We start from the raw sequence: 11,752 nt of genomic DNA, 5'->3' as shown, positions 1-11,752 counted from the left end.
GCTCTGTGTGTTTTTAACAACTGAAGAGTGGCTGACATTATGAAGCACGCTATTTATTAAAAACGTCTCTCAGACACTGTTTGTGTGGTTGATATCCAATTCAACTGTTATTCCAGAATAAAAGTGAGCATGTTTGGCAGCGTGATGACTTGTGGCCGTTAGATCATAAGTGAGGACATCAAGCTGGAACCTTCATCTACCTTTCCAGCCTTATCATTCCAGACAGTCCCCCTGGAGACACTCAGAGTTAAGTGTCCTGCTTAGGGACGCGATGGGAGTAAGTGAACCTCTGTGTTCTGGTTCACTGGGCCACCACCACACTCATCTGCTCATCTGATGTGCTCTTTAGTTGAAGGTGATGGTGGAGATTAGCTGGACACCAGGGCTGAGGAGTAGAGCAGATGCTGCAGTGGCCTTCATGTTAATGTCATTTCTACCACCCACCTTCACATTTTGACGAGTCGAGCCCCCTCTCTCCATGTGTTTTTCCACTCCACCAGGGGTTAGAGGCTAAAGCCATCGACATCCAGAGAGCAGGAAACCCCTCATGTCTACGACCATTAGTGGCCAGTCAGAGTTCCTGCTGTTCTGACCTCAGTGGAGCGCGCACACACACACACACACACACACACACACACACACTGTCCATTTTCAGAGCTGTGAAAGCACTCAGGAGGGAGGTGTGGACAAAAACGCAGAAAAGTGTGTGTGTGTGTGTGTGTGTGTGTGTGTGTGTCACTGGGTGAGGACACTGGGGTTGTATTTAGGGTCTGTGTGGCACCGAGACCTTTTAGGTTTGATTTATGGTGGTAAAGCCACAGAAAGTGACAGTTTTATTGCCACAGTAATACGTCTGTTTGGTCGCTGCCGAGTGACGCAGCCATTTGTTTGTAGGTGGATGGGTGCAGTTCCGAATGACACAACACAATCTCAACACAACACAAACTCCTCTCCTCTGCTTGCAATCTGATCTGGGAGTGTGGATTTCAGGGTAGGGGGCAGCTGCACCCTCTAAAAGTGGAGGATGAAAGATGGGATTAAAAAGACCGGCAAAGTGCTGAAAAACGGCCTGGGTGTGTTCCTGTGTGTGTGTGTGTGTGTGTGTGTGTGTGTCGGGTGATGGTAGTAGTCTAGTAGGTAAAATACTGGCCTGTAAACCAGAAGAGCACAAAGACCCAGGTTCAAACCCCACTTACTTCCATTGTGTCCCTGAGCAAGACACTTAACCCTGAGTGTCTCCAGGGGGGGACTGTCCCTGTAACTACTGATTGTAAGTCGCTCTGAATAAAGGCATCTAGTAAGTGCTGTAAAATGTAAATGTGTGTGTGTGTGTGTGTGTAAACAGCTCTGTGATGCGCTGCCAAATTTACTCCACAATTATAGCACATGATTGGTGATAAGGACTGACTGGAGATAAGAACGATTTGTTCAAGTTGCACTTCAGAGCTGTGCTGAAAATCACTCCAGAGAAGATCAAATGAAAGAATATTATTGATAATATTCTGTGAAATTGACCCCATGAAACCATGATCAAAAAGCTTCCCCTACACTGCAAAAATTTAACACTGTAAACAATCTGTCACTCCTAATATTTTAGCATTGACATAATATAAATAAACAGGTTACAGCAGGTTTCATTGGTTTATTTAGATTACGTCAATGCTAAAATATTAGTCGTGACAGATCAATTTTTTTTAATTGTGTACAGACCATTCCTTTTCATAGAAGATTTTACATTGAGGGTTGTGGAAGGATGTCATATAAAAAAAAACATAGATTAAAGTGTATTTGAATGACTTTTAATATTTTTAAGCCTTAGAGACACTATACAAAAAGGAGAGCAACGTGTAATCAGTATACGATCAGTTTAATAAAAGTGTAATAATATTGATTTACATTTACAGCATTTACCAGACGCCCTTATCCAGAGCGACTTACAATCAGTAGTTACAGGGACAGTCCCCCCTGGAGCAATTTAGGGTTAAGTGTCTTGCTCAGGGACATGATGGTAGTAAGTGGGACTTGAACCTGGGTCTTCTGGTTCATAGGCGAGTGTTTTACACACTAGGCTACCACCACCCCTTGATCACTGCAAACCTCAAGGATACAATCAATCAAACCAGATCAGCAGAATCTGTCTTGGGCGAAATGTCCAGTTCAGGAGGCTGGTGGAGGTGGACGTGGCTGAATGGTGGAAGAGAAGAGAGGCAGCAGCAGAAGGAAGATCCCTCAGCCAGCTGTTAACAGAAAGGTGGCACGTATCTGGAGGAGGTGTTTACAGCGAAGGATGCCCATTGTATTGTGATTCCTGTGTTTAGAGCTCTGGATTTCTCAGCCAAACAAAGGCCCATTCTGTAGAGCATGTTATCATCAAGTCATTGTCTTTAATCTTCAAGATCTGCTGGGCTCAGATGGCTGACACTTCACATTAATGTCCAACCAAACTGGGAGCAAAGGGTCACCACCACCGCAGAAAGGCTTTTATATGGTGGAGAAGTGCAATGCTGGGATGTAATGATCATTTCCCCGGATTGATCATAATGTACGTGCCTGTGTAGATATACTACTAATCACTACTAATCACTTAAATCAAATGTCCTAAAACGTCCTAAAAAACAACCTTTTTCTGTCATTATGTCACAGAAGTAGTAAAACTGCACAAAGCACCAAATCTATTAAAATTACTTAACACATTAAAATGATTCCACAATTTCTGGGAAAGCAATTATTTTTTAAATGCAAATCTGTCTAATCTGACAACACAGCACACAAGATCCTGTTATTGTGTACGTAAAAAACACTAACTTGGAACTCTGTGCAGGGATATTTACTCCGAATCTGACATTTCTGAACACACACACACACACACAAATTGAGACAGGGCTGTTCCTCTCATTAAAATACACACCCAAACACACAAACAAACACATGCAGTGCTGTGTGTAATTGGCATGTATAAACACATCCATAGGAACATCACACACACACACACACACACACACACACATTCTATAATTATATAATCTCTGGAATCCACCAAAACAGGAAGCACTTCATCTCAACTAATTTCAGGGGGAAAAAACAGTAAGGAGAGAACACACATGTTTTTTCAATGAGCAACTCTCTCTCTCTCTCTCTCTCTCTCTCTCTCTCTCTCTCCATCTCTCTCTCTCCCGCTTACCGATCCTGACAAGCTCATTTTGAGCTGCCTGATTTCCTGGATTGTGAGTTGTCTATGGTGCTCTGTGCTTTCCTCTGTTTTTATGTGATTAGACTTTTGACCGGTTTGTAATAAAGCGCTTTATCTCGCTCTCTCCCCAGTTAATGGCGTGTGTCTCCCATGTTAACGTATCACATCTGTGAGAACCGGGTCATTTCTGAAAACCCAAACACTCGCTGTGCGGAACTCGGACTTTTCTTTGTTGATGCATCTAAAAATAAAACAACACACAAAAGCTTCCTTCCTCCTTCCTCCTTCCTTCCAGCTTCCTTATGCCCAGCACCACGTCCTTCATTTCTTCATTCATCAGACGATGAATGCGGCTTCGCGTTCCATCCCTCGCTCAGCTGTGTCCTGGAGGAAGTCGATATTCGTGCCACCGTATCCTGTTTGACAGGTGGCCTTGTGTTCTGCACGCAGGTGACCTGCTCTGTGGGTGGTCTGAAGAAGAGCCACTTCTGTGGGAGGTTTATAACCCACTCGTGTGCCCGTCACAGACCATCGACTGAACAAACTCCCCGCCTTCACACGCTCACCAAGTGCCTTCTTTTTATATTACCAGGCTGATTGTCTTCCTCATATCTTCTGATGGTTGCTGTGATGGGAACTGATCGAATCTTCTCCAAGACCCTGACAGCCTGGGAACAGACAGGTGCTCCAGTTCAGCTCTATGGATCGAACAGCGAGACTTTATTTCCTGTCAGCGAGAGGCTACACTTCCTGCAGCTCCGAGCAAACAATGGTGGGAACGAGAGTCCAGCATCAACGCCCCCTTTCACACCTTCAAAGCAAAAGCAACAAATCCAGACAGCATGAACACATTTAGGATTGGAAAATTGAACGTTTTTTTTTTTTTTAACTTTGTTAGAAATAACATCTCTTATGCTACCAAAAACCATTATCCTGCACCAGATACAAATGCACCATGGCAGCCGTCAGTGGACCAGGTTTCAGCCACTGGACTCCAGTAGACCAAGACGAGGAGGCCTTGTCTACTGGGCCAGGCTGATGAGCAGAAGTTCTTTTTCTCTCATCCATATGCACTTCATATGCGATCTCACGCACAAAACCTACACAGGTCTGTACAGGTTCTGAGGAGCACGGAGAAGTAATTACAAAGAAGGTGCTGAAGACAGGGGATTTTCTCATGCTTCTAGTTTTGTAACATGCAATTAAATCCCTTAAGGACTTACAGGACTGTGAGAAGGTTGGTGTTGAAACGCTGAAGTAGCGAGCTGGGCTCTGTTTGTTTTCCCTGAACCATCCCTCAAACGTGACCTCTCAAATGCTGACCTTTAACCCCAAGCTCATTTCAGGTCTCCATGATTAGTGTGTAGAGGAAGTGCCTGAACTCAGCAATGTGCAAGGGCTGTAGTGACAAGGACCTGCTTATCTTTCCTAATCAGAAAAATTCAACATCTACAAGTAAAATTATGAACATTATGGGCCGCAGTGGTGGCCTAGTGGGTAAAGAAGCAGCACCAATCATTTTCCAAGGCGCCACTGAGGAGCAAAGCACCCTCTCCACACACTGCTCCCCGGGCGCCTGTCATGGCTGCTCAAAAAGAGTCATGGTTAAATAGAGAGGACACATTTCACAGTGTCGCTGTGTGCTGTGCTGCAGTGATTCACAAAAACTTTCACTTTGACTGTCTGACATATTAGCCCCACCTCCAACCTGACCTATAACCCCAAACACACAACACGTTTGTGGTTGTGCTGCAGCAGCTACAAGAAATCCGGTGTGCTTAACTCACTGCAAAGGAGATCTAGATGCCAAACAAGGAGAGCAGGGAGTTACAGCGCCTCTTACATTGTATCCCTGAGCAAGACACATTGTGTCCCTGAGAAAGTGTCACGCAGGTTTGACATGGTGAGGCAGTAGACCTGGAACGATGGCTGGACATGATGAGGAAGAAGGACGCATACATACGACGTCACGAAACCGGACAGGGAAGACATCCAGTAACAATGAAGAGACACAAGCTGGGCAGCTTTATACAATCTTACACTGGTGAAAACAACCAGGAAACATAACAACATGAAACTCTGGTCCGAAGGACTCTGTATATAAGTCTCTCTGAATAAGGGCGTCTGAAAAATGCCAGAAATATAAATCTCTAAGAGTGTTTGGGTTAGATGTTCATTTTCGTCTCTCGTGACACCACAATCCTTCTGTCTCTGTTTAAGTAGCACTAGGGTCTGTAGTTGCTGCCAAGCTGTCACTGAGGTCCCCACACACTGCTCCCCGGGTGCCTTACATGACTGCCCACTGCTCAACAAGGGTGACAACTGCAGTCATGACCGCACCTGCTCCTTCCGCCTCTGGTCCTCACATTTCTGTTTCTTCATTTCTGTATGTTTTGTGACCACGCCCCACGTTGTGCACCATCTTCCTGGTAGCCTGTGGATTTTTGGTAGGGTGGAAGTAGCCTATGGGTAACACACTCATCTATGAACCAGAAGACCCGGGTTCACATCCCACTTACTACCATCGTGTCCCTGAGCAGGACACTTAACCCTGAGTGTCTCCAGGGGGGACTGTCCCTGTAACTACTGATTGTAAGTCGGTCTGGATAAGGGCGTCTGGTAAATGCTGTAAATGTAAATGGAGAGGCGGCGGGAGAGCTGTTAGCAACCAGCGAGAATGGCTGGAAGCAAAGATGTCCCGCCTGCCAGTCCACATCCAGCCTTGGTCGCACAGCCCCACCACACGACCACAGCGAGCCTCTGCCCTTCCCTGAGGTGCTGTGCCCCAAGTCTTTTTTGAAAGTGAAGTGATTGTCATTGTGAAACACTGCAGCGCAATACATTGTGACACAAGGAAATGTGTCCTCTGTATTTAATAATCACCCTTGGTGAAAAGTGGGCAGCCACGACAGGCGCCCGGGGAGGTGCAACATGGTTTAGGGACTCCAGCTATGGTGCCAGAAGGTGGAGGGGCAAGGAGGCTGGAGCCCCGCCTTACTGTCTGGCAGGGCAGGGCAGGGCGGGCACTGTGAACGCTGCGGCCCGCCTCCGTGCCTGAATCATGCCCCTCTGGGATTCCTGCAAGCCCAGCGCTGTGCCCCTGTTGTATATGTTGTTGTCTCCCTCACTCCCTTGTCTGGCATTTTTTACTTGTTTCACGGTTATGCTGCTTTTCTGTTTCTTCTTTTGTGGTTCAGGCCATCGCATCTGTGATTTTGTTTTTCTCTGCATTAAAATCACACGGTCCATTTGACAATTTATTCATTTATGTCAAGCGTTCGTGCCTCATTCACACCCTGTGGAGTGACACATTATGAGGAACGGAGATCTGTTCCATCTGAGCTTTTATCACTTTCTGAGAATCTGGTGTTGGCTGATGGATTTTCAGTTTGTCGCAATTACCGTCTCTGATCAGAAGAGCTGCCAAAAGGTATGAAACTTCAGTTTCACAGCGCCTTGAGGAAAAGATCTGTCTAGACGGTGTTGGGGAGGCCTCTGCGGACATATAGAAAGTGACGATTGACACGTCACCGTGACTCCGTGACACTGTCCCCACACACTGCTCCCCGGGCGCCTGTCATGGTGCCCACTGCTCACTCAGGGTGATGGTTAAATACAGAGGACACATTTCACTGTATGCACCATGTGCTGTGCTGCTGTGTATCACATGGGACAATCACTTTACTTTACTTTGACCTGTTTTGACACTGACTGTTTATGATCTTCGACCCCTGCGCTCCCAACGACGTTGCCTGCTTCACGGACGATCTTTACCTGACCACTCTCCAACCAACCAGCGCCACCGTAATGGCGGCCCTATGGACCATGGCTTTCCCACCAAGCGTCACCGCTGTGACAGCCCCCCGAATCATGGGCTCCCCACAGACGCCTGATAGATTGTCATTGTGAAACACAGCACAGCACACGGTGCACACAACGAAATGTGCTCTGCTCCATTTCCTTACCCGCTAGGCCAACCACTGGGACACTAAATCAACCACGAAAAAAAAAAAAAAAAAAAAAAAAAAAAAAAAGGGGGGGGGGGGACGAAGGGACCCGAACTTTCAACCCTCAGATCTGACTGCAGATGCGTTATTCATTAGGCCACGTGGTGTTTTAACACGTAAGAGGCTTCAACCACAATGCAGGTCAGAGAACATATAACTTCCAAAAAAAGGAAATGTACCCTACTGGTTCTGGAGCTCTCAATCATAAATGGCCCTGTGGCGCCCCTATCTGGCTACAAAATGAAAGTACATCTTTAGATAGTTTAGATAGATCCTGTGCATTGTGATGAATCAGAGGAAACTGAGAAAAAAAAAGTCCATCCATGGTGATAAAGTTTGCGGTTGTGGATTAGCTTTTTTCAGTTAAAAATATTTTTTTCATTTTATCTAGATGATTTTTAAATGATATCTTCATTCTAACACATCCTAATAATGGTTTAGGAGATGTAAAAAACAATTTACTAATTTCAAATGCAAACATGCCATAGATATTTTATTAATATCTGCTTATATTGAAATACAGTCTAATCATTTCATGTCATTATTTTGAGATATTTGTAATGAAGGAATTGTAACTATCAGCTGCAAGTGTCACCCACAGGACATCTGTGCAGGGTGGGCTGCCCCCTGCCACAGTGTGTGAATATGTGCCATGTGAGATGGTGTGGGATAGACACCCTGCCCTTGCCCTTCCGTTGCTCTCTCTCTCTGTGAAACCTGCTCTGCAGTCACATGCTGACCCCTCAACAGACCCTTGACCCCTGAGGGCTCCGTCACAGTGGGGCCTGTTGTTGTTCCTCAGGCCTGCTTGAGCTGATGGCTCTTTTAACAACAACATGCTCTGTCTTCCCCTCTCACTCCAACTGGGGGAGAGGACTGGAGTTTTTTTTGGGTTGGGGGGTCATGTTCTTTGTTTCTGTCTCTCCTTCATTCCCTCCATGCTAGTCCTTTCCATTGATGTGAAACTTTCTGGATTATTAGTCCAAAAATCAAGATGGACAAATGCCTTAAATCACCAAAATACCACCCAGAGAATGAACTGGCTCCAGCTCTGTGTTTCGGGCTGCATTTTCATTGTGTACCTGTTATCCTGTTTGTGTGCAGCTGTTGTTCGCATTTGGGTCCATAATCGGTAAATCTTGTTTTTAATTGCAATAAACCCCCCATTTGTGATGCCGTCCCGCCGTGACATATACAGTAATATTTTTCAGGCTTCCATTGTGCAGGTGCTCTTAAAATGTCAATTTCTTTTCTAAAACAGTTATACACCAATTTTCCCAGTTATAAAATGAAACATTTTTTACGTTACTTCTGGACATCTCAGGCTCAGAAATGTGAAGATATAGAAAAAGATGAGCGGTCCATGGTTGGTTAAATCTACACTTTATCTACACATCGTATTCAGAGTTAGACTTTTGTATTTTGCTTCATTAACTAGGAGCTGATATTTGTAGGCCAATTTGATGCCGCCTTATTTCATGAACTGTCCATGGTACTAAAGATCCCTTGCTGCTTTCTAGTGAATTTCCTTTTTGGCAGACTAGAAAAATATATATATATACATGTAAGATGTGTATATATATGTATATGTAAGACGATCAAGCGGACAGCAGTGAAACACCAATCGAACGAAGCTACAAAGCGTATGTCGAACGTCCGTGTGGAGGAGGCCGTACTCAGATCAGGCCGCCACAGCCACTACTGGCACTACTTTCTACGTCTACTAATACAGTCTTTTTTGTAGAGTTGATAAAAACATTGGATTCAGTTCATATTGCACATTAGCAGCAGTTTATTGAGATATGAAAGTAGCATGATTTTCTGCCTGCTCTCCCGCTGGTCACTGTGTGGGTACAGGAAATGGAATATGGTGGGAGTGGACAGCCGAGTGGAATGAAAGGGAAGTACTGTAAAGGCCACTGTCTCATCTGGGCCGACACACACAGTGACGTTTGTTTGTGAGATACAGAGAGTTTCTATTTGGGAGACAGGTCATGAATGTGATCTACCGTAAGTAGGGTATTGTTCATAGACCGTTCCATTACCACTTCAGCAGGTGACTTACAAAGCGCAATAAGAATAGAATTATGTACATATTAGGACAGTTTCAGAATATAAATATCCGATGAAGGTGCAGACTAGCCTTTTTATAAGTCTTTGTTAGAATACACATTTATGCATAAAGAAATGTTATTTTGTACAGAAATTAAGACGTTTTATCTCAAACTGCAGCCTAAAGCCATGTTGTGCAACGTATGTAGAAATAGTGCTTACATCAATTAATAATTAAAAAGAATAAAAAATTATATAGAGCAATATTTAAGTGGCAGTCATGAAATTTTGGTCTCTTTTGTAGACTTGGTAGATTCGAATGTCCCACCCATGTATGTGACGAGTCAAACATATCTGCCCAGATCCTCAAGAGCGCAGCCTGTGAAGTGTGTGTGTGTGTGTGTGTGTGTGTGTTTGAACCCGTTAGAACAATGATTAGGTGCCAGAGAGAACATCCCTCATGCTGAGCTGAGACAGAACCTCCTTCTACACACAGAGCTACGGTTCTGAGGACTGGACCAGGTGAGTTTATGAAAGACCGGACTGCTCGATATTTGTTGCTGATTTGTTGTCATTCGTATTTTTTAATGAGAGACCAAAGAACCAGTTTTAAACAAAACTTTTTTGTTGATTTGATATTCAAATATTTCTTTTCACATTTACAACGTACAGGAGAAAATCTGAATCAGAATAATGTTTGTTGGCCAAGTAGGTGCGAGACCTCATACAAGGAATTAGATTGCAGTAGATGGTGTCTCTCAAGCACAACAGTATTAAACAGTATTAATATATGATATAGTCTAATATCTTATTTACAGAAAATAGAAATATGAAAGAAATAATCCACGTGTAGATGAAGGGCAGCCGCAATGCTGTAGGTGTGTGTTGAGCGGCTGCTCCATACCAGACTGTGATGAAGACTGGACTTCTCCAGTTGCCTCAGGAAGTAGATCCTCTGCTGGGTCTTCTCAAGGAGACGTTGGTCTCCCACTTGGGAGATGGTGGAACCCAGGAACTTGAAGGTCTCCACAGGAGACACTGGTCTGTCTGATATAGCAAGGGGGAGCAGAATAACATATTAATAATCATACATACAAATTCAATACAAATGCTACATGAAGTATGAATTATATAATCCTAAAAGAAAAGAAAATGGATTTTGGAGGATTCAGCAACACTGTACATGGAATAAGTGACATGGCAAGAGTTGCATTATTGTATTGTGTTGAGTTGTATTGAAGGGGATCTGCCTGCTTTAAAATATTGAAATAACTGTAGTTTAGTGTTAATATATTCAAACATTTATACAGCATTATATTGGCCATGAGGTGAAAGGTTTGTAATAATAATAATAATAATTGGTTCTTCCTGTGCTTTTCCTTCTCCCGCCCTGGTCTGGCCACTTCCTCTCTTTCGTCTCATGGTGGTCTGTCCGGTTGTCTCCGGAGCATGAGCTGGGGGACGCTGTATTGTCAGCTGACGGGGGTGAGCCGCCAGTCCACCGGCCTGGGCAGAGTCTGGCTGTCGGTCCTCCTCATCTTCCGCCTGACTGTGTTGGTTGTTGCGGTGGAGGGCGTGTGGGGGGACGAGCAGACCGACTTTGTGTGCAACACCCTGCAGCCAGGCTGTGAGAACGCGTGCTACGACCACTTCTTCCCCATCTCTCACGTGCGCCTCTGGTGCCTGCAGCTGGTGTTCGCCTCCACGCCACCTCTCCTTGTGGCCATGCATGTCGCCTATCACAAACGTGGGGTCAAGCGTACCATCCTGAACCGCAGGGCCTCCAGGGCCAAGCAGGTGGAGGAGTTGGAGAGTGTGAGAACAAGGAGGCTCTCCATTTCCGGAACCCTCTGGTGGACCTACACAATCAGCCTGGTCTTCAGATTGCTGTTTGAGGCTGCCTTCATGTACGCCTTGTACGCCATCTATGATGGATTCTGGATGCCGCGGCTGGTTCGGTGCAAGGAATGGCCTTGTCCAAATGAGGTGGACTGCTTTGTGTCACGGCCTACTGAGAAGACGGTCTTCACGGTCTTCATGGCTTCAGCATCCGGGGCATGCATTGTGCTCAACACAGCTGAGCTGGCCTACCTAGTGGTCAAGCTGCTACTGCAGGGGTCCAAGGTGACTGCAAGCAGACAAGTTCACAAACCCCCCAAAGACCAGAGCCCGTTTCAGCCGTCCTCATCTCCATTTGTAGCATCCAGTGCCAACGCAGTGTGAGAAGTCAGTGTTGCACACACACATAGTAAAAGTAGTGACGATATTGTGAAAAGGCTCATCTGGTTTTATAGTTCCACGGTCATAACAAGTAAATTACTGCTTGTTTTAGGTTGATAATCAGGAAATCATCTTATTTTCAATTACCACCAGATTTTCATTTATGCCATTTATCAGATTATCATTTATCAGACTTTCTTAATGTGAAAGTGAAGCGAAGGCGATTATTTGCCATATGTGAAACACAGCACTCAACACACAGTGAAGTGTGTCCTCTGCATTT

At 44.9% G+C, this 11,752-nt stretch overlaps 1 protein-coding gene across 1 annotated transcript; it reads left to right on the top strand.

Annotated features, from left to right (window-relative positions):
* Positions 1-10,698: 10,698 nt before the first annotated feature.
* Positions 10,699-11,472, top strand: LOC114789805 (gap junction beta-2 protein-like). Its single transcript, XM_028979203.1, has one exon. The coding sequence runs from the start codon at positions 10,699-10,701 to the stop codon at positions 11,470-11,472; it is 774 nt and encodes a 257-aa protein (XP_028835036.1).
* Positions 11,473-11,752: the final 280 nt, after the last annotated feature.

The sequence above is a fragment of the Denticeps clupeoides genome, chromosome 5 (genome assembly GCF_900700375.1).
Source record: "Denticeps clupeoides chromosome 5, fDenClu1.1, whole genome shotgun sequence".
NCBI classification, from domain to species: domain Eukaryota; kingdom Metazoa; phylum Chordata; class Actinopteri; order Clupeiformes; family Denticipitidae; genus Denticeps; species Denticeps clupeoides.
The sequence above is the reverse complement of the archived record's forward strand: the minus strand, read 5'-3'. Positions and strand labels throughout refer to the sequence as shown.

Coding starts and splice junctions, on each gene's coding strand:
- LOC114789805 (XM_028979203.1), top strand. CDS start 10,699: ATGAGCTGGGGGACGCTGTATTGTCAGCTGACGGGGGTGAGCCGCCAG.